General features: G+C 36.3%; 3 protein-coding genes across 11 annotated transcripts; 1 reads left to right on the top strand and 2 right to left on the bottom strand.

Moving 5' to 3' along the window:
- Positions 1 to 545: 545 nt before the first annotated feature.
- Positions 546 to 3,145, top strand: LOC145610869 (pumilio homolog 11-like). The gene is made up of 6 exons (XM_081666139.1): positions 546 to 669; positions 1,457 to 1,868; positions 1,963 to 2,125; positions 2,339 to 2,526; positions 2,624 to 2,873; positions 2,966 to 3,145. Exons 1-6 carry the CDS (start codon positions 546 to 548, stop codon positions 3,143 to 3,145), a joined length of 1,317 nt encoding a protein of 438 aa, XP_081522265.1.
- A 1,208-nt stretch (positions 3,146 to 4,353) lies between these two features.
- On the bottom strand, positions 4,354 to 15,529 carry LOC145612299 (eukaryotic translation initiation factor 4G-like). Of its 2 annotated transcripts, none has more exons than XM_081667670.1 (10): positions 15,449 to 15,529; positions 14,825 to 15,056; positions 13,928 to 14,058; positions 13,497 to 13,640; positions 13,284 to 13,351; positions 13,117 to 13,173; positions 11,102 to 12,451; positions 7,951 to 10,994; positions 4,929 to 5,123; positions 4,354 to 4,828 (listed from the first exon to the last, which is right to left on the bottom strand). In XM_081667670.1, exons 2-10 carry the CDS (start codon positions 14,998 to 15,000, stop codon positions 4,498 to 4,500), a joined length of 5,496 nt encoding a protein of 1,831 aa, XP_081523796.1. In that variant the 5' UTR covers positions 15,001 to 15,056; positions 15,449 to 15,529; the 3' UTR covers positions 4,354 to 4,497. The 2 variants fall into 2 exon arrangements, with proteins under 2 accessions (XP_081523796.1, XP_081523794.1); XM_081667668.1 differs by having other exon boundaries at positions 13,497 to 13,643.
- Positions 15,530 to 17,392: 1,863 nt separating this feature from the next.
- Positions 17,393 to 22,523, bottom strand: LOC145610247 (uncharacterized). Of its 8 annotated transcripts, XM_081665547.1 has the most exons (5): positions 19,657 to 22,352; positions 19,073 to 19,200; positions 18,401 to 18,475; positions 18,226 to 18,327; positions 17,393 to 18,071 (listed from the first exon to the last, which is right to left on the bottom strand). In XM_081665547.1, the coding sequence occupies exon 1, from the start codon at positions 22,342 to 22,344 to the stop codon at positions 20,128 to 20,130; it is 2,217 nt and encodes a 738-aa protein (XP_081521673.1). In that variant the 5' UTR covers positions 22,345 to 22,352; the 3' UTR covers positions 17,393 to 18,071; positions 18,226 to 18,327; positions 18,401 to 18,475; positions 19,073 to 19,200; positions 19,657 to 20,127. The 8 variants fall into 8 exon arrangements, 7 of the variants coding, with proteins under 7 accessions (XP_081521673.1, XP_081521676.1, XP_081521675.1 ...); XM_081665550.1 differs by lacking the exon at positions 18,226 to 18,327 and having other exon boundaries at positions 17,393 to 17,615; XM_081665549.1 differs by lacking the exon at positions 18,226 to 18,327.
- Between the last annotated feature and the right edge of the window lie 266 nt (positions 22,524 to 22,789).

The following is a 22,789-nucleotide window of genomic DNA, read 5'->3' on the forward strand; positions in this document are numbered from 1 at the left end:
TTAGATTGATTTTGTGGTTATTATATCGGTTTTTTTTTTTAATTTATTTTTTATACGTAAATTTGTACTTTAACAACTTTTTGGGATAAACTTATCATAAATTTTTTTTTCTTGGGTGAAGATCTTATCATAATTTATAATATCATATTAAACAGAATTATGATTTATGAAGTAACCTAAATCATTCAAAACTACCTTTTATAATTAACCAGTGATAATTAAATCGTAATTTGGAAACAGATTCTACTCCAACTCCAACTAAACTTACTTTGTTATCTTTATAATTTTCTTTCTAAAAAAAACTCTAAAATATAAATTAATACATGTTGTTCCTTATTAAAAACCCTAAATATAAGAAGAGTAGACTACTAGACTTATAGTAGAATTAGGAAAACCAAAGTACCTTCCTCCAAAAAATTATACAATTACCAACGTTTTTACCATAGTTTAACGCTAATTTTTTTTCACTCTTTTTAATTTTAATTGTTACAAAACTTGTTGAAAGCTATTTGTTACAAAACTTTGTTGAAAGCTAAAGAAGATCAATGTCTCTGAGAAACAATACAATGATTCAAGAAATTATTAATGGAAATCTTGATCATACTACTTACTTGAATTCATTGATACGAAATTTGCAACATTTAAGTTTATCGCCCAACAATGATCAAGGTATTGATTTTTTGTTAAGTTGTTCTTGTGATTTAATTACGTGCAATGTGTTTCTTATATTGAATTATAATGTAGGATTAATCTATAGTCTCAAATAATCGCAACACTTGATATTGTATAAAATTATGTTATTCAAGAATACATATTGAAACTAATATAATAAGAATTCGATTGACTAACTATTTTTAAGGTAGAATTGTAAATAGCCTTAAAATTTAATATGTTGGTTCAATTGATTTTAAATTAGCCCTAAAATCTCTTGTTTTTTAGTCTGCATTGTATTAGTCGTTACATTTACCCTGAAATTTCTGAAATTTGTAGTCTGCATTGCATCACACATAACTTTAAAGTAAATCGATTATTAATAAATAAGGGCTTGTTTGGCATTTGGTTCAGTTTCCTGTTTTTTTGAAAACTAAAAACCAAAAACAGGAAACAAGAAAAAATTATTTTCACTTTTTTGTTGTCAGTTTTCAAAATTATCATGATTTTAATAAGTCTAAACTTTTTTTGATCCATTATGTAACATATGTAATATATTTTTAAAAAACAAAAAACCAAAAAATTGGAAATAAAGTAATAAGTCTAAATTTTTAATACGTCTAAATTTTAATAAGTCTAAATTTTTTTTTAAAATATTCTGTTACTTGGATTTAATTATTGTGGTTTTATTAAATGCAAGATTTTCTTGTATAATTTACAAGAATTAAGTATACAAATTGATTAATATGAATAATAAACACGCAAAAATTTAACTGTATTTTTTTTCTGGAAATTCTTTGAACAGGGCAATCTTCTCTGCCTAATCAGTATCAAGTAAGCAATGATCAACATGTAATTGGTAACAACATCATGGGTTTACACTCCTATCGTCAGTATGCAGGTGCTAGCAGTAGCAGTAATAGCAATAGCAGTGAATTGAATTATCCGAATTCGATTACACAATATCCTGGTCTATATTCTAGCGCAGCAGACAGACTTTGGAATAATTTTATTGAGTCAAGATGTTATAATAGACCAATGATGTTACTAAGAGATTTCTTACGTAATCCCTACGTTGTAATGATGGATAAAGGAACTTCTTCTGAATTTCTGCATCTCCTAAAAGACTGTCCTAGAAGGGTGATCACTGGTATACTTATTAAGATTGCAGAATATTCTGATGAGGACCTTGTCTGTGCTTCCTGTCACCCTATCGCGTAAGTTGTTAAGCTCTTTCATGAGTAGTTTCTGATTAGTTTCTTTCTGAGACAAGTTGAGGCTAAGACTGATGTTTTTGTTTATTTTCAACAGTTGTCAGGTGATTCAGAAGTTGATCCATGTCGCGAGGAAACTAGTTGGTGTTAGTCTGTTTCCAAGGTTTTTTGCTCCTAGTGTTGTGAGGTTGATGAATGACCAATTTGGAAGACATGTTATTGAACAATGCTTTAAGTCATTGGATAAGTTTACTAACGAGGTAAATAAAGTACTATTTTTATCACATGACTAAGGCCTGTTCACATTTACTGAGCTGAGCTAAACTGAACTGAACTGAACTGATTGGAGCTGAAATGAATATTTTATGAGAAAAGAAAATTAGGAGCTGAACTGAACTGAAATTAAGTAAATGTGAACAGGCCCTAACACTATATATTATGACTTATGAATGATTTAACATGTGTTATGCCAGATTCTATATGAAGAAGTGGTGAAACATTGGCCTAATATAGCTACCACCAAATATGGATGCATTACGTTACAAGTTTGCATCGATCACATGGATTCCTCTCCCACGCCATTCTATGTCCCCTCTTTCAAAGAACGTCTCCTTGATGTAATCTCCAACCATGCAGCAGCCTTGGCACTAGATTTGCACGGGTAATTGCCAATTCCTAAATCATATACAAAGTATTCATTTATTTTCATATAATAAGTTTTGAAGTTTTAAAATGATATATGTTTTTATGGTTTACAGGAACTACGTGTTACAGCATGTAATAATGATGAATTACGGATCATGTAATGAAATAATTGCTATGAGATTAAGACCTGTGTATGAGACATTGTGTACAAGTAAAAGTGGTAGCTATTTGGTAGAGAAATGTTGCGGCTGTCCGTTTCGGACTTATGTAGCAGAGGAGCTCCTAAAGAGTGAGAATCTTGTGAATATTGTGGAAAATGAGTACGGAAATTATGTCATCCAGAGACTACTCAAAGAGACAAAGGTAAAATACACAACATTAGTACTAACAATATTTTGTGATATTGAAGTTATACATAAGATTGATTGTTAAAAGTTTTGTCTTTTTGGTTGTAGAAGCACGTTCCCTTCTTGTACGAACAACTTATAAAGAAATTGTTGCAAGACTTGGGTACTTTCGAGTATACTCCATATGGAAAAAATGTTGCCAAATTGATTAAAGATCAATTGATGGAAGTTAATTACAATGCCAATGTAGATGGGAGACAAAAGTGGCAACAAAAAGATAGACAATGAGGCATAGTTTTCGCGGAGACTATGCAAAGTAGAGACCATTGTTGTTGATTATCGCGTTGTGAAGCTAAGCTTGTATGCCATTCTGAATTCGGATCATACGGAAAGGACTTGAAAAAAATTGTCGTGCGCTGCTTATATATTTTGTACTTGTAGAACTGTTTGTGCTTTGTAGTGACTAGTGGCAACTTTGTACTTCGTATTAGTCATTTAATTTTGATGTGTTTGTGAGTTGTGCCAAAATCTTATTAAGTGTTTTAGATTCTTAGTGAAATTCTAGGTTGCAAAACTTTACATACATGAATATTGAATATGATTGATTATTCTTGTTTTTTTTGTGTGCCTTAAACCAATTTTGATATCACATAAATTTATATGGGATGATGAAACATTTTCCATGAAACCCCCAATGATAATGGCATTTAAGATTTTTTTTTTTTTTTTTTTTTGACCACTTAACCATTCTTTAAACAGATAACTTATTGTGTCAAAAAAAAAAACTTTCAGCAATTTAACGGGTAGAGAAGTGTCGTGTTGCCTTTAGTTCCATAAAAACGCGTATGATAATAATCCCTCTGTTAGACCTCTAAGTGTACCCTTAGAACCATAAACATTATTAACACAATTCGCTGTCTAGGAGTGCATGCATACATACATATATACATTGTTAGATTTAATGCTCCTAAGCATCTATATATACCTACACTAAAGTGCAGTTGTTAGGGAGGAATTTTCCCTCCTAAACTAATCATTAATTTGCTTAAGCATCTATTATAATGCTTAGCTATTGACATATATTTTATAAAGACTTCCATATTTTAATTACTATTGCTTATTAATTTCAAAAGCTGTGGTACTCCACTATCTCTTCTTTTGCATAGCCTGGTGCAGTTACAAGTCTTATAGTACTCTGTAATACGTAGCTAATGGTAATTATGACTTATGAAACCAGTTTGGCAAACTGAATCTGCGGTCCGGCAGAAGCTATGTTAATAGCTTAACATAAAAGGCAGGTTCATCCGTTTTTACATTACAAGTTAGTACATTCAGGCTTTTCAGCAAAAGTTTAACTTCGTGACCTCAATCAATAAAAAATAAAAAAAAACGCTACCAAAAGAAATCCTGAAGATTGTGGAAAAAGTTGGGCAAAATACTAAATAAGTGATGCTCAACAAAAATTTCACATTTGGAACTCAGCCGATGAAAATGCATTTAAAAATTGCCACATTTATCTCATTCCGCTCATAAATAGTTAGAAAAAAATATCCTTTTCACTAAACTCCTTGTCATGCTTGTGCCTTGAATGATAGCGGTCCAAGAAATTTGTAAGCACATACAATAATCATCAACATCTCCTACATAAACATCTCTAATTTACGGGATCTAATTGGCTCTGGGGGTCGAAAATCTTCTAACCGCAGATTGGAGCCAGCTCGAATATCTTTCAGTACAGTTTCTCCTTGTTCAGATTTGATCTTATCCAGGACACTTCCTAGAATTTCAGCTGCCAACCCTGATTCTCGTAGACAGCCTGGTACCTCCCCACCCTCTTGTATTAATCGACCAACATCTTTTAAAGGTACCAAGTTTTCTATAACTACACTGGCAAATATCCGGCCAAGAAACTCTGGCGCTTTAGGGGCATCATTAACTGTATCCTCCAAGGTAGTCAATACAGATTTGAACCTGGGAAATAAAAATTAAAAAGATGGTTCAAAACATACGAGTACAATAAGAAATATAAATACATACCTCTAAATAAAGATTGCCACAAAGAAACTCTTACCCTTCAACAAGCTGGCCAGGGCTAAAAATGCCTTCCCGAGGTCTTGTAAGGTTGACAAGCAATCGTGACAGCATGTCCCGCTCCAAGTCTTTTCTTTCAAAGGAGTCAGTGACCCAAGCAGAAATGACTGTAGGGTAAAAACTTGGAGCCTTCAAGTCTTTGATGCATAGTGCAACTTCCTTCTCATCGTTCGCACTGAAAGTAAATCCCTCCATTATTTCATACTCAAAAAAGCAAAAACGCAAGTCATCTTACCTAAAGCAATCTAATAATATATTTGCAATAAATTTCATCACATACTTCACTAAGTACCTCTATTTGAGAATGATCTTAATACTTTTTGTTTTCTTCTGTTTCACAAAGTTCTTACCAATTTCACTTTATTCTAATCTTGGCACACATTTTACCATCTTACCCACCTACCCCACAGTATTTTCACCTTTCGACTCACTCTCAAATACTTTATCCACCTTCTTACACTGCTCTTACTTAACCCCCTCTCCTATTGTAGTACTTGGTGTGCAAACAGTGACTGTTAAGATCTTTTTAAAACAAATGTAGTGTAAATTTTTCAAGGTCATATTGTGCATCACACTACTTTTATACTCTGTATTCACCATAGAAATTCACCAAAATGTCTAGGAGAAAAGTCTAGTCATCAAAGTGCCCCATTTCATCTTATCCAATACAAGGGGCTGAAAACTTCTAACAGAAGAGGAATCAAAATAATAAGTAAAAAGTCCTTAAGGAGGGCATATTACTCAAAACAATTTAAAACTCTATGCTACCTCAACAATTAGATAACTGGGTGGTGGGTGGTGGTGGTTGACAGTGGTTGCTATTGTCCAAAAAAAGTCTATCAAGGACAAATTTTACCAATCACGTGATCCAATACTCCCAATCGACTCCAGAGAGAAATCTGGAGCCTGAGGCAGAAGAGGATCTAGACCAATAAGGGACTAAATTAAATGGCGAGTATCATGTCCCTTACCAAAGAGTTAATAGCAGCATCAGATAAAATTATTACTAATAAATGAATAATTATTTTAAAAAAAGAGATGATACCTTTAAGGTAGGCAAAAGAAAACCAATGACATTTTTTATAAAAAAAAAAAAAAAAGGCTGCATGGTAGGGTTTCTAGGGTGATTGAGGATGAAAGCAATTCTATGAAAGACTACGAGTAAATCACAATTATAGTATTACTCCCTCCGCCCCCTTTTGATAGTCCCTTATAATTTTAGTCCCAAAATGTTCACCCCATTTGCTTTTTCCAACAACCATTAATATTATTTTTTTACCAAAATTCCCTCCAATTTGCAACAATATTTGTGCAAATTTAACTTTCCAATGTAAATTTTTTTTACCCATGTACTTTTATTACTCTCTCTCTCTATACTTTTTTGCATACCCAATGTCAATTTACTTTTTCAATGTACTTTTATTATTCTTATTTGTGTTTATTAATTCCCGTGAAAAATGTCCATAAGGGACTATCAAAAGGGGGCGGAGGGAGTATTTCCTAAATTTCGTTTTGCTGTTGACTTATTATGATAGGGGTTCCAATAGCCTCACACAGCATGCCTTCATGAAATATATTATCAATCAAGAATGATTCTGGGTATAAAAAAAAAAAATGACACTCACTCCCAGCCCTGTACAACGAAGGTAATATAAAACAAAAGAATATAATAAAATGGCTAGGTGTTCACATGGCACAATTAGTCAATATTTCCCTCCCCTGTACCCATTGAAACAGCCTATGTTTCATACTTAAAACCCCATGTGAGTCATGTCAATTTGGCGGCAAATTCTTCACCAGGAAAAAAAAAAAAAAAGGATTAGTCCTTTGAATCTCCGAGTGATAAGTTATACAAGAAAATGTTCCTAATGGCTATATATCCCTCTTTCTGATTCTGTCAAAAATTACACGGCTCAATTCATCAGAGATGTCTTAACTCTAAAGCAGCCACAAATTCTGACATGACTGCTAGCGAAACCTTCGAGTAAACAAAAAACAACCTAACGGGTCTTACAGTTTCCTCAACAGCAAAAGCTACATTGGCAAACGACAAAATCAATACGTAGCATTGCAGCAACCAAATTATATAGTTGAGGTGGATTTGTGGGAAAAAGCAATTTTTAACAATAAGTTCACTACAAGATGATGTCCAATGTTTTCTACATAGTATATTACAAACCTTTCCTCCCTTTATGAGTCTACGTCAACTAATCTGCTGTAATTGATGTTGATTGTGCATGAAATGAAGCTTCCGATTAAAGATGCATATGCAAGTGAGACAATAGTGAGAAGAAATTGGAAGGGTGCAAGTGCGATCCAACTCAAGAAAAAAGGAGGAAATTTCTTAATAAGGAAGTGGGGCAAGTAAATTGGGACACCCCAAATAGGAAAATGAGGCAAGTAAATCAATACACCCTAAATCAGAAGGGCAAGTAAATCGGTACACCCTAATTCAGAAAATAGGGCAAGTAAATTGGTACTGAGGTAGTAGCATATATGAAGTACAAGACACAGAAATTTAATACTCTGCATGGATCATGTTAAATGAATTTGATGCTTGTTCACTTAATCAATATCAACAGTTAAAACACATTTAGCTAACTGCTCCACTTGTACAGTTATACACACCCAAAGAGAATGCCACTACAATGCACATGCAGATGCTAGTTTAAGACTTGAAGCATGCTACAACACTAAGCATCAAAGCAGGTACTCGTGATAGACAGACATGCACACCAGCTATAATACTGATATATAAACATAGCACCACAAAAGACTTCGAATATTGGACTCAAATGATGGATTCCAGATATTAATGCGGAGTCTGTAGTATACGCTAATAGTCCTGTACCAAATATAGATTGTGGCACTCCTATTGTAATCGTATGCACAAGGGGAGTGATATCAATTTTTGGAGTGGGGAAATCACTTCAATCTGATGCCCCAATAAAACTTAGAAATTTAATGAGACCAACCAAAAAAAAAATGCAAGCAAGCTTTACCTGTAATATTCCCTTATTGCTGAAATTGACCTCTCCCATAAACACTCCTCGGGCCATACTGTTTCTGGAGTAACATTTAGAGCTGGCGCAACCCGTGCCACAGGAGGTGTTAATGGCCTAGCCCTATCTATATTTTGATCGGGATATCTGGCATCCCTATTTGTGTTATGCTCTTGGCTACTAGATTGATCATAAGCAACTGGGGCAACAAATCTATTAGAAGGATTCCTCACAAGTTGATCTTCCCTTGAGCTAAATGCTCCATGGTCTGGCACATTACTGTAACCATTCAAACCACCTACCATTCTTCTTGAATCCACAAAGGATGGGGTATTGTCTATCAGGGGAGAATTAGACATAGATGGTTGCCCTCTATATGCCATCCCCCTAGCAAGACCACCTTGGGGTCCCAGAGTAATTGTCTCATCACTTGATAGCCTCTGAGGTAAAGGCACTGAAAGTGTACCACGGCTATCAAAAATGTTCCTTTCATCAATCCGGGAATCCTGTCCACCAAACCCACGATGCTGAGAGGGCATACCTCTGAAACCACCACCCTGCCCAATAGGAGACGATATCATAGGTGCTCGAGGACCAAAATCCATAGGTTGACCCCTTCTCATCCCAGAATTCATGCTAGGGCCACGATTTAAACGACTGGTTTGTACTTGCCTTTCTTGAGCAGCATCACGATGCACTTCATCAATCTTCTTAGGACCCTCAATCTTCCTTCTCTGTTGCCATTTGTTCTTTCTAAGATCAATAGCATCCCTCAACATGAACCTTACTCTAGAAGATAAGCTCATATTGTTGGATAATTGACCCATGATGTCAAAGTAAGCATCCATATGCTCCTTGGCTTTAGGATGATCAATCATCTCACCAATTGTGCTCATCAACTTGCACAATGCCTCAATGTTTTCTTCATCAGGGTTTTGATATTGACCTAACAACTTCTTTATACACTCGTGCATTATTCTTTCAGTTAACATCCTCTTCTTGTACAGCTCACCAATCAATCTAATATTCCCCAACATACGTCTACGTGCTTTCAATCTCATTTCTTCTCTAACCGCTTCAGATTGTTTAGGTTCATCCTCACCCTCATTTTCAGCCTTATTAGCTTCTTGTTCCTCTCTTTCTCCTCTCTCGAATTCTTCTTGGCACTTGTTCAGCAACAAACGCCTGAAGGTGATTTTCTCATTGTCTACACTTAATTCTGGGAGTTCAGAGGCAAGATGCTGGCAGAAGTTTGCATACATTTCACAAAATGTTGGCTCTGTTAAAGCCTTGTCAAAGATCTGAGAGATTACTCCAGCCAGTGTCACAGAATTGTCAATATTAACTTCTTTAACTTGCTCAAACAGTCTCTCAAAGTTCTGAGGAGTCAGCTTATTCAAAATACCCTTCAACTTCCTCTGTTTTGCCTCCTCTTCATCAGATATTTTACCTATCTCATACTTTCTCTCAGCTTTGTGCATAATCTGGGAAGGACCCTGAGGAGCGGGCATCAGACCTTTATTGAAGTTTGTAGCTCGTTGCCAACGGTCAGCATCAGAGTTATTTCTCTGCATTCCCTGATAACCCATAGAATGCATTGGGCCAGACAAAATCCCACCAACATGTGGAACAGGTCCTTGTGCCCGTGGGTTCCTGAGCACACCATAATTAGGGGCGGGACCACCACGAAATCCCATTATATTGCTTCCATATGCAAGATCCATACCTGGATCTCGAACTGAAGGAAACGGACCAGGCTGTTTATTCCACCTATCAGCATCCAATGTCCCACTACCACGGCGATCAGGTCGTGCAGCTGCAGCTGGCCTATCTATGGTTCTCCCTGCACTAGGGTGTTCACGATCACTACGAGAAGCATTAGTATTTTCAGACAACAAAGCTTCTACATCAGAAGTAATTTCAAATCGTTCTGGGAGAGCAGTACACTGAGCTGAAAATGTTAGAAGGAAATCTCTGGAATACTTTTTAGCTGTAACTCCATCTTCATCATGAACTGAGCCTCCATGACCACCCTTTATTGAGGATTCCAACGTTGGTGTAGCAATTTCAGCTGCATCTTCCCAATCATCAAGCTCGGCTTTAATCTGCTCCTCCTTGTTCTTCTCAGAACTCTCTTCTGGTCTGACATCACCAGATACCTCCTTCGACTTATCATCAGAAGTAAGTTCTGTAGCAACAGGAGAGTCTTTCTTCTCCTCTGGACCCTTATAGGCCATGTACAAATCAGAAGATGTCCCAAGAGCATCTGCTTTCTGAAGCAATTCTTTCCACTTTTTCTTCCCTTTATTTTTTCCTTTATTTGGTCCTGACATGGTACCTGATGAAGAATTAGGCCTTGAGTTCTCCATGATTTCTTCATGCCCTGAATGTGTGTCTGAGAGATCTGTTGAAACAGAAGTTGCCTCATTGTCAGACATACCAGATTTGGAGACATCGTCACCTTTGCAACTGACACCATCTGTTGAAACTGACAAAGTGTTTGTGTCTGAGAGGCCACATCCATCAGAAATAGTTGATGAATCATTCTCACACGAGCGATTTTCCATCAATTTATCAACTTGAACACAAGATTTAGCAGATTCAACCTCTCTTAGAGAAGCTTCCACAACACCCTTTAAATCACCAGCATTCATCAATTGCCCATCTCGATCTATATCTTTGGGAATATCTGAGCCCTTCAAAGAACTATCTGACTGTAGTTTGTCTTGTTCATTTTCTCCTCTATCTTTGGCCTCTGATGAGTCTTTCTCAGCTTTTCCTTGTGAAGGAAAGTCATCTTTATTTCCAGCCTGATCTTTAGAAGAAATATCCTGGTTTTCATAACTTTCTGATGAATGAGATGGGGATTCAGTACCAAGACCATCACCATGGACATCACTTGGTGATGACTGACCAGCTTCTAATACAGCCACCTTGGAGTCAGATGCAGTTTGAGTGGATCTAGGTTCTGCAGATTCAGAGATCACAGCCTCAGAAGAATCAACTAGATCCTGACTCACTCTGGATTCAGACTTTCCATCAACCTACAGATAAAAATAAATAAAAATAAATAGAAAAAAAAAGACCAATTAATCAAACTGCCAAAAGAAATTGTCCTAAAATACCACAACATGCAAAAAAAGGGTATAACCTGTTGTGATGATTCAGGGTGTTCTTGCTTGCCTGGATGCTTCTCAATATCCTTGATAGGCACGGACTTACTTGAAGTTTCCCTCTTTACGCCATCCACAGGAAGAGCTATAGCTGATGATTCTCTATGAATTGTATCAGAAATAGCAGAAACTTCTACTAAATTTGACGACTCAGTAGCAACAGAAGCTGTCATGGTAGCAGAGTGTTTTGGATGAGCAACACTAGAATTTGGCCGCACAGCAGAATTGTCAACATTCGTTTCTGAATCCTTCCTAGCAACACTAGGCTCCACAGCGGGATTTAATACTTTAGGGAGCTCTGGTCTTTCAACAGCAGAGGATTTAATGGCCTTCTCTCCAGCAGACCCACCAGCTGCCTTTACAGTCACATGGACTGATGTTGATTGTGCAGAAGGAGCAAAATTATGAGCCTCCCGAACCTGATCCAAACTGGAAGAATCAGGAGTGCCATGGATGGTAGCCCCAGCCCTGCTGACTGAATAGGTATTAGACGCAGATTGGTTCATAAAGGGCATAGTTGGCTGTGCTTGGCTAACAGGATAGCTAAACCTGGGACCCTGAGAGCTAGCATTTAATTGAGCACTTGTCAAAGGAAGTGAACTTTGAGCAGGGAAAAAAGGGGGCCCTGTTGTGTATGAGCTAGAATAGTAGCCCATGGGATGTGCTCCTGTATACGCAGGTACAGGTTGCGACTGCGAGGACCCACTTTGGTGCACCCTTGGTGCTGTTGATCCGCTGTTATCAAGTCTCAGCTCCTCGTGTGTATCGGGATGTGTTATCTTCACTGTCTTACGTGTATTGCCAAATTTTCCAGCCTGCTGTTGATTATACGGAGCAGACATATTGATTCCCATATTTCCTAGTTGGTGAGGAAGCTGAGGTGCAAGCTGAGGATTATATCCCAAGTTCTGGTTATGATGCATGATTCCCTGAGTTTGCATAAGTGGATGTTGGAGACCAGGCACAAAGACTTGCGGAGGAACTTGGGATGGATTTCCCATCTGTAACGGCATCTGAATTGGCATCTGAAGCGAACTTGTAGGCATACCTTGGGACTGAATTTGTGGATTAGGTCCTCCAAACTGCATGGCAACGGTTTGCTGGTGAAACGGTGATGGCACGGATTTACCTGCTGCGGGAAGAACAGAAGGTTTGTGTGCCGGAGATGGTGGAGATGCAGATGCCACATGGACATCTCTTTTGACCTTACTTTTACTTTCTTGAGCAATAGGATTCTCAGTTGTAGAAATATTCTTTTTTGGCAACTCCTGTTTAGGAGCAGATGGTAATGGAATTGCTGGCACAGCTCTTGAAGCTTCACGACGTGCCTGCAACAAAGTCCACAAGTAGTAACCAATAAATACAGGTGCACAGCACAGTGAGAAAAGAAAGCAAAAAGACATTGGTACAAAACAACCAAGCCTTTACACAATGAAACCTTTGTAAATCACTTTATAGAGGAATTTGTCTGAATGAATCTGTCTTGTAGTGAGCCTCTACAACACAGTATCAACAAATGGTTCATGGTACATGGTACACTTAGACTAGTTTAACAAAACTGGATAGAGAATTACCTCTTTCTATCTATTCCATGTACCAAAATTCTTCCTTCCAAAATAACAATAGGGTCAACTAAGAGTGGAAGCCAACTCAATCTAAGTTTTCCTTATGAATTCTTGAAGTAAAAACCAGATCAAACCAAAAAGATTATGATACTATCCCCATTTTAATTCAATTGTCACATTGTTGGCTCAAAGTAACCAATAATCATGTCTATTAATCTTGGACTGAAACATTAATCCATCAATTAAAATTAGCTTAGTCATCAGATTCACCGCATACTTTTAATTAGCTGAGCTTTTAACTGAACCATACAAGACAAAAAGGAGGACAACTTCAGAATTTCAAGATGGAACAGCATAAACAGCTGTGAAGCAACTAATTTAATGATAATGTTCGAAATGAACAAGAGGAATAAAAGAAGGCAGCAAACCTGATCACGCTTTTGCTCATCCAAATTAGGAGGAGCTGAGCTTGTTCGAGCTGGCACCTGGAAAAAAAACATCAGGCACAGCAGTGAGTATACATACCAAACATGTTCCAATACATGCAAACCAAGATAAGAAAGATGCAGCTATTGAGGCAATATAGCTGACAGACCTGCATTCCATTCATGAAACCTGGACTTATGGATCCAAACTGCAGAGGGAAGCCCTTAGCTCCATCCCCTAAAAAATGAAGTTTTTTTTATAAGAATAAAAAAGGTCAAGCATTTTTACTTAGAACAGAAATCAAAGAATTGGGTCAGATACAAGGCAACAAAGCTAAAAACAAAGTGAAAGTCAAAACACAAAGCAAGGACCAAGAAAATACCCTTTGAAGGTGTGGAAGGTAAGGTAGACTCAGAGCTCATGGAGGATGATTGTGAAGATGGAGCCTTTGGAATAGGTCGACTAGTCTTATGAGATGATGCATCATTTGGCTTAGGGATGCCTGCTGGAGATGGTGTATTGGACACTGCTGAAGCACCAAGAGAAACATAATCATTCCACTACACCAAATACCTCGATAACTATAAGAAAACAAGCAGAGGGCTCCCAAATAACTAGTATACTATATAACAACGATAATAGTGGGTACATCATACAATCACAAGCAAGGAAAACAGCAAGGGACTAATATTACAAACAACCATATTACCCAGAATAAAAGGATAACAATTATGAAAACCATACAAATTGCTGAAAGGAAATTGACCCCTCCCTCCCTCCTTCTCCCCAACCACTCAAAGAAAATAAACCCACCTTGTAATGTGGACGGTACATGGCCACCATTTTCTGCATAACGCGAACTGGTAGCAGCATTAAAATCAGGAGTCACAGGTCCAGAATTTCCTCTTGATTGTCCGCCTTGAGCATGGTTAACCTTCTTGTAACTGATCATAATTGAAGGAAAAAAGAAAATTCAGTAACATAATACCCCCTTCAATGAATCAGTTCTCACAAATTAGAGAGAAACAAATTGTCATTTCATCCCATTCCCTCAACACAATCATTTTCCTTATTCTTTGAATATTCTCGTATACGATCATTTATTGAGCTGTTAAAAATCAAAAATTCTAATCAACCCATCAATTTCTCACAAGACAAAATCAGAAGCTAAAATCAGGGCATTTCCGATGGATAACAAAACCCATTTATCATGGCTATCAATTCATTAATTCCCAAAAACAAAAGAAAATTCCACCATCAATATATCTCCATTCCCTCTGAATATCTATATTTCTCTTTTATTTTATTTTTTTAAATTCTTTTAGCTTGACATTCTCTCACGTAAGTCTAACTATGCTATGACAAACCCAAATCCTAATCGATACATCGGTTTTTCACAAGTGTCCCAAAAAATAATAACATAAATGATAAAAACACCAGAAGATTTTCAATCAATCAATTCTCACAAAATAAGTAAAAAATTCAATCATCAATCATTCTCCAACCCTTTTCCAAAATCACTCTCTTATTTGTTTTAGTCTCACACTTTCTCATGAATGTTGTCTTGATTAATATGCTATGACAATCACCAAATCCTAATCAATTCATCAGCTCATCACAAGTGTAACCAAAAGTAATAACATACCCCAACAAAAACACAATAAACCCAACACTCAAAACAAACCCTAATTCAAATTACCAATATTATACCTCTGAGTGTTCGAAACCGGAGGGGCGGTGGTGGTAGTGGGGCCGCTTCCGCCACCTCTTCCACGACCGCCAGGAAAATTCCTTTGCTGACCACCAGAGCCTCTACCAGATCGTCCACCGCCTGGTTTTCTAAACTGTGACTCGTTCTTATCAAACCTTGATTGATTGAGGGACATATAGACCCTCAAACCTTCACCAGAATAATTTAAAGTTTACTTCTTTTCGCTTCTTTCTTCATGTAGATCATCAAATCAAACCCAATTCAATTAATACACAGAATACAAAAATCAAAGAATTAAATTTACCAAGAAACAAAAAAAATCATCAATTAAAGCTCTATAACAAAGAATCATCAAACCCCACAATAACCCGATTAACAACACACCAAGAAAAAGAACAATCAACAAAAAATCAAGATTAAAAAAAGTGAGTGAAATTAGGGTTAGTAAAACAAAAAATGCAATGCAGTTTAAAAGTGAAAAATACAAGAGAGTTTAAAAAGGTTAGGAAAGAGAAAACGGGGAAGGTTAATTAGGGTTTATGAAAAGGAAATTGGCGAAAAAAACCATGAAAATACAGCGATAAAAAAAAGAGGAGAAGAAGAAGAAGAAGATGGAAGTATACCTGAGACGAGAGAAAAGAAAGAAATTGTTGGGTGTTTGCGAAGAGAGTGCTTGTTAGTTTTCTCTCATATACTAAAGTGAATTTTTCAGCTTCTACTGATTTTTTTTTTTTTTTAATTATTAAAAAAAAATACTTGTATAGTTGTATTATACTTGTATTTCAATGTTGTAATTTTTTTTTTTCTTCTGTTTTTGGAAAGTTAAACAAGAAATAAGTTTTTCTCCTTTTGTGCCATATTTGTAATGACATAGGAAATCTAGCTAAGTCTTATAGTAATGTTAAAGGTAAAGTTTTGGGTGAGACGGACTCACGTGAGTCCACTATCATGCTTTTGGTGTTGCGGGCCTCGCGATCGAGTTTAGTTAGCCCGCGCCTTTTTATTGGACTTTTGTTATTGAGCCCGGTCTCACGTGAGTCCGGTCTCACACAAAGCCTTTTGAATGTCATTAATTTGTCATTGATGGATGGAAGGAGTTGTGCGTAGGTTAACATGAGAAACATTGCCTTTAAAATATCGATATTTAGGATATATACATGACACCCAAGCACCATTGAAAATTATATTGCTTGCTCAATTATTAACTCCCACCATCCACTTCAAACCATCCAAAAGAAGAGCTTTGGTGCCATAAATAATCTAGTAATATCTCCATATATATTGTAACAATTAACTTCATAATTTTCTCAAATGAGATTACTCTCTTAAGCTCTCTTAAGCAAATAACCATACATCCTTTGCCTAGAGAGTTTGGTAATTACCTTGTTTTTTTTGACAAGGGGTTTGGTAATTACCTTATGTCTTGAATGATCATGCCCCTTAGAAGGTTCAAAAAGCATATAATCTTCTCAATTTTCCACAAACCTTCCTTTTTTGGTCCAAACCCCCCCCCCCCAAGCCTTGTTCTTGAGCAAGATTAGCGCAGTCTTATCTTAAGACTTTAATCCATTGCCACATCAACTTTTAGATTAAATTTTTTTTTCTAATTTATAATTATGTTAAAACTCCTTAAGACTAGATAAAATTTATCTCTTCCATCGCTCAGCCTCATTTTTTACATATAAATAAGATTATTAAAGTTTTAAAAAAAATAAAAATTAATTGAGTGTTAGATTGAGTCTGAAGTTAAGTCTTGAATTTTCAAGACTCCACTTTAGATTTTACCAAGGCCAAATTTCATATATGCTTAAAAATAATAAAGTCTCGTCTTAAGGCCGCAAGATTAGAAAATGATGATGTCATATAGAATCTTAATACTTAGGGCTAATCGCCTAATCTTGCTCTTAATGAGTGAATTTCATCAATAAGTTGATCCAACATCTAAAATAGGTTAAGATTCTATCAACCACAACTTTATTGAGAATCTCTTTTCTAAGCCTAAAAAGTGGAATTATTCTTTTGTATTTTTTCAATATCAAATGTTTTTTTCAACCTTCAATCAAAGTTGAAATATGTACCTCCATAATACATATTTTAATTATCCTCCATTCCTCCTTTATCATCGCTGAAACATCTCACACGTATGTGTTTTCTTAACAATCGTTTTCTCATATGCACATGATTCGTGCATTTTTAGAGATTTAATACCAAGAAAAAAAAAAATTGCTTGTGAGGGTTTCAATAAACTGCGTATGAGTTTACAACCACCCAAAACAAAAACGAAATGGAAGAAGAAAAGGAAAGCTTACCTTTTACCATTAAGCATTTTATGAGGTAGACAAGACAACTCACAATGGAAGTGAATTCTTATTCTGATATTGTCATTAGTAACAAGTAACCATAATCCAACAAACATAATTTCCTGAGTTTGTTGCTACAATTCAAGAGATTTTACATATTTTGGCCATACGAAAATCGAATGTAAAGCTATTGCCTATGGTAAATTTGTAATAAGTATTTGTAATATGTACGATTAAAAAGTTTGAAGTATACACTACACAAAAGAATAAATGAGAAAGCAATAGACTTTGCTGCCCGAAAAATTCACCTCTTCGATCATAAGATCATTTCAGAAATAGTTTTTACTTCAGTTGCTGCATATTACATTGCTGGAAAAAGCTGTTATGCTTTACGGAAGACATAAGTTACAGAATACTACATTTATCTAGTAATCTTTGATCAATTTCTTTGCATTCGCAGATAACAATCAAACAGCACAATTCAATAAACCTGCATACCAAACATGAATATATTCAATAGGGCAAGTTCTGGTCCTGTTTAACATACCAGACTTAGCAAGCTGGTCAAAATGTCTAATTTTTAACGCAAAATCAATTTATTAAAGCAAGTTCTGGTCCCAGCTTCATAAACTCCTGCATCAAACCTCCGTATCAAGCTAATGCCCTACAGTTTTTGCTTCCCTTCCCTTCTGGTTTGGAAGAATGCAAACACCTAGTATCATTCTAGGAGGCTAGGAGCTTGCAAATATCAGCAACAATCACACTCAGATTAATCTTCTAGGAAGCAGCATCCCTCCACCTCTCTAATAGTCTAGGAGTCTCGCACCCTTCCCTAAAAGCCATGAATTCAGGCTCAACTAAGGAGAAAGCTATAAAAAATGACTACAAATCCTAGATAGCAAGCATGCTTAAATCTCGGTTTATTTGATACTATTCCCCCAATGACCTGCATGTCCATTTCGCATAGATCAGACAAATAACACTAAGGTCATTCATCAACCATAAATAGGATTATGAAAGCTGACCCAAATTAAACAAAAAATATGAACATATGACTTTTTGATACTAAAGAGAGTATGAGATTTGCTTATGAACTCAACCTAGATCAGAAATCAAGGACCTAGGTGGCGGAAGACAACCTCCAGCTTGAGAAAATTTCGGCGTGTCCACTTTTTTTATCTCTGTTCTTTTCAAACATTTAACTAGGAAAATTCCAGGGACTGTTAAATTTTATCATAAACTGACTTTCATTAAAACAAAGTTCTTCATGCATACCTCTTTGATAAATTGATGACAAAGAACCAAAGCTTCTCCGATGTAGGTACTAGGTGGCTTTCCTTCCTTCTCTCCCTAAAACAAGCAGCAGAAACTAAAGTCAATAAAAAGGAGGAAATACAAAAGTGCAATAATGAACAAGGCAAATCTTGCAACGCATCATTATCATAGAAAATTCAACCTGACTAGGAGATGACCTATGAGAATCTCTAGTCTTTCATAAATTTTAATGCTGTCATTCAGTTTGCAATCAAATTTGAGTTTTTGACTTGGGGTATTATAATTCATAATAAATCAAAAAGTAGTAGCTTAGCCTTTTTCCTAGGCAGCAAATATCAAAAAAAAATGAAGCTAAAAAAGATAAACAGGAGACAACAATAGACAAAAAAAATAATAAAAATAATAAAAAAAAAAAGGAAATATAAACATAGGAAAAATTAAGGAAGAAACTTCCTCACAGCCAACACTTACACAGTTCTCTTATAGTTCTTACAATGTCACATTTAATTTACCTATGAAGTTTTCCTCTATTCAATTCAGTATACTCAATATTCTATTTTAGATGTTCACTCAAAAATTATGTTTTTACATACTTTGTACATAAAATCTAGTAAAAGCAAAAAAAACCAAGTCAAGCTTAGTTCTGAAAGAAAGAAAGGATGAAAAACTCACACATGGAAGCCACCACCATGCTTCAAACATACTCCCATACGCAGACATTTTAGTTGCCAACTAGTCTGCTAAGCAGCATCTTTTCAACAATTTACCAAGCCCTCACCATGTGTCCAGCAAGGTAGGTTCTATGGTAAGCCAACAGATACACAGAAAATTAGACATTCAGCAAACTCTTAGATTGACTTAATAATCAGCAAACTCCAAGATTGAATTAACCTAGACTGGACATAAACATGTCTGCCAGATTGATAGCATTGTAATTGACAAAGAGTCGATTCATAAATTATATGCTAAACCCTGTAGATTTAGTTATGATATTTGATGTGATGGTATAAACCTAATCTCATAAAGCAAGTCAACAAACAACTTATTTCTCCCCCCCCACTCCCCATTAAAATAAATGCATATCATTATAACTTATAAGAAATTGGATTAGGTGGGGCCTAAAAGCATTCTTTCGCTATGACATGCAATTGTACTTTCTAGGCATTGAGTATGCTAAAAAGAAAAACAACAGAGCAAACAAAAAGATAAAAAGGAGAACAACAAAGGCTTAGATATTGATAAAAAGTAAGACATACAGTTATAAAACTCATAAGATCAGCTTCCACATTTGATGTATAATGTTCAATTTGTGTCCTTTCACAAATCCATGCACGTGACCACATGAGTTGTATTCAGATGTAAAACCTCAATTGAAAATTGGAGTCCCACAGAAATCAACAGCAGCAATTTCATATAGGCTCTCCATCATAGTCCAAATGCAACTTCGTGGACCAGAGGTATTGCACCAGCGTTACCACCATGGAAAAAAAATAGACACCCAATCTTTACTGCCAAAGTACATGTTTCAAATGCCTTTTGTACATTAATTGCTTGTGTCCCTATTGAATGGAGGGAATGTAATAAATTACCGAGCAAGGATCCCAGCCACTTAAAAAAAAAAACTCATATCCCTTGCAATATCCTTAAGCATTTGGGAAAAACTTGTCCACACGGAGAAAAACTTGCCCAGCACGAAGCTTCCTTGCAGCCTAGCACTAAACCATAGATCAAGAGACAGCCAGAACCACATCCCGCCATTTCATACGAGCGAAATTATTTATTAATATATACCATGTGGTAGAATTGGGAATAAAACCATTTTCCAGGCCTCTATATAGAAGCATCAAGGCATCATTTGACAAGCCAAGTTTACAATGCCAGTTAATCAAAGTGTTGTAAGTGATAGGATCAGGGGAAATTCCTTCAGCTTGTAATCGCTCAAAGAGGTTAACAGCCTCTTGGATGCGTTCTGTTCTACACAAACCATTTATCAGGCTATTATAAGTTACTATATCTGGTGTCAAGCCTCTATAAATCACCTCTCTTAGAAAGTCTAGTGCATTTTGTACCTTCCCTGTCCGGCAAAGGCCGTTGATTAGTATATTACATGTAATAATGCTAAGCTTAATTCCTTTTCGAATCATTTCCTCAAATAACTCTAAAGCTTTTTCCACAGCCCCACCTTGACACAGCGCCTTTATTAAGCCATTATAAGTGACTACATCAAGAGGTAACCCTCTAAATAACATTTCATGTACAAGCTTAAGCGCATTTTCTGTAGATCCTTTTCTCACATAAGCATGGATTAATGTATTGAAAGTAATGGAGTTGGCAATCACTCCTTCCAGTAACATATCTTGGTATAACTTCAAAGCCTCTCCCATTTCATCAACCTTGCATAGCCCATATATTAGAGAATTAAATGTATATATGTCAGGTTTACATCCATTTTCTGACATTGCGGCATATGCTCTGAAAGCCTCGTGGACATTCTCCTCTCTGCAGTGGGCACTTATAAAACTATTGTATCCTGCAGTATTCAGGCTGAGCCCCTTGGCAGACATCTGATCCCGGACTAAACTAGCTTCCTTGAGTTTACCTTTCTTGCAGAAACCGTCAATCAATGTAGTGTACGTAGTGACATTTAGCTTATATCCTTTACGTTCCATCTCTTCCACAAGTTCAGAGGCTGACCCCAGAAAACCCTCTTTGCAAAAGCCTCTAATAAGTATGTTATATGTGTATACATCTGGTGCATACCTAGAACCCACCATGTTCTCTTGGACAATAGCTTTGGCTTCATCAAGCTTTCCAGTAATTACATACCCATTTATCAAGGTATTAAACAATACAATATTAGGCTCAGGAACTTTACCCAACAAAGCCCTTGCTTCACTGACTTGTCCAGCTCTACACAGCCCATTCATCAAAAATCCATAGGTCACAGCATTTGGGGTGAAACCTCGAGCAAGCATCCGATCAACCAACTTGGCTGCCTCGTGAATACGACTAACCTTACAAAGACCATGAATGACGTCATTAAAAGTTTCAACATCAGGTATACATCCCATCAATATCATCTCTTCCAAAAGGCTCAAGGCATCATTTACACGATTCAGCTTAGACAAAGCATGAATAAGTGTCTGATAGATGACTGAATTGGGGACACACCCATACTTAGTCATGTCCCTAAGAAGAGACCATGCAGTATCCACTTTATTAGCCTTACAAAAAGCTTTCATCACAACACCAAAGGTAAACGCAGTCGGGGAAAGACCCTTATTCAACATATCATAAAACACATTTGGAGCAACCTCATGACAATTCCCAGAAACCAAAATTTCCAAGACCACATTATAAGACTTAAAGGTTGGCTCGAAACCATAATCATTCCTCATATCCAACAACAACCTAGTGGCTTGTCCAGGCAATCCAGCCTTTCCATAACACCTCATAATCAACAAAAAAAGGGACTCTCTAAAAACAATCCCCTCATCTTTCATTTGCAACAATAACCTATCTATCTCCTTATACTCAGAAACAGCACCAAGTTTACTAATCAAAGCATAATACACATCAAATGAATGGGAATACCCTTTCTGGGTACCGGCCCATTCGAAGAGCTCAACCGATGTGGGGACATCAATAGGAAGCTCAATCAATTTACACAGTCTAATGGGTGTAAGAAAATTGAGTGATTTCTGAAGATCTTCAATGTCATAGGGTTTAAGTAATTTCTCCCAATCAGTATTTTCAGAATTAAAATGCCCATTTTGATTAAAGTTCTTAACAATTAATTCATTACAACTAACATTATCATCATTATCAATAGAAGAAGGAGAATTAGAATGAGACCCAGATGAACAAAATGAAAAACTGGGATTTTTAGACAAAGATTGGAGCTTTTGGGTCACATAAGCTCTAATCTTTGGTCTTCTTAACATAACACCTAAAAAATTTCCAGAAAAATAGGAAGAAAATGAATGGAATTAGGAAAGAGAAAATAGTGTACCTTGCAGATAAATTGAAGGAATAAATATGGCGGTTTGAGCGCCAGGCAGCAAAGAGAGAAGAGAGAGCACTAGAATGAGAGTGAAGGAAACGAAACAACACAATTGAAAATAGGCTCCTAAACTAGTTAAACGACACCGGTTTAAGATTATAGTATGTTATATCTTTTTCTTGGTAATTTGGCCTAGACCTGACAAACGGCTTATTTGGGTTTGGGTCAGGTCTGGGTCGGGTAATTAACATTTGGGTACGGGTCGGGTTGGGTCTATTCGGGTTTCGAGTATTACTCGGGTCAGGTATCGAGGCGAGTTCGGATTGGGTCAATTTCGGGTCATGTCTATTCGAATCATACCATTTTCGGGTGAAGTATGTTCGGTT

Source organism: Chenopodium album, chromosome 24 (assembly GCF_948465745.1).
Source record: "Chenopodium album chromosome 24, dcCheAlbu1.1, whole genome shotgun sequence".
NCBI lineage: Eukaryota > Viridiplantae > Streptophyta > Magnoliopsida > Caryophyllales > Amaranthaceae > Chenopodium > Chenopodium album.

Coding starts and splice junctions, on each gene's coding strand:
- LOC145610247 (XM_081665552.1), bottom strand. CDS start 22,344: ATGTTAAGAAGACCAAAGATTAGAGCTTATGTGACCCAAAAGCTCCAA.
- LOC145612299 (XM_081667668.1), bottom strand. CDS start 15,000: ATGTCCCTCAATCAATCAAGGTTTGATAAGAACGAGTCACAGTTTAGA. Junction 13,352..13,496: donor ACCTTCCACACCTTCAAAGG/GTATTTTCTTGG, acceptor TTCATTTTTTAG/GGGATGGAGCTAAGGGCTTC. Junction 13,174..13,283: donor GTTTCATGAATGGAATGCAG/GTCTGTCAGCTA, acceptor TTTTTTTTCCAG/GTGCCAGCTCGAACAAGCTC.
- LOC145610869 (XM_081666139.1), top strand. CDS start 546: ATGTCTCTGAGAAACAATACAATGATTCAAGAAATTATTAATGGAAAT. Junction 670..1,456: donor ATCGCCCAACAATGATCAAG/GTATTGATTTTT, acceptor TTCTTTGAACAG/GGCAATCTTCTCTGCCTAAT. Junction 1,869..1,962: donor GCTTCCTGTCACCCTATCGC/GTAAGTTGTTAA, acceptor TATTTTCAACAG/TTGTCAGGTGATTCAGAAGT.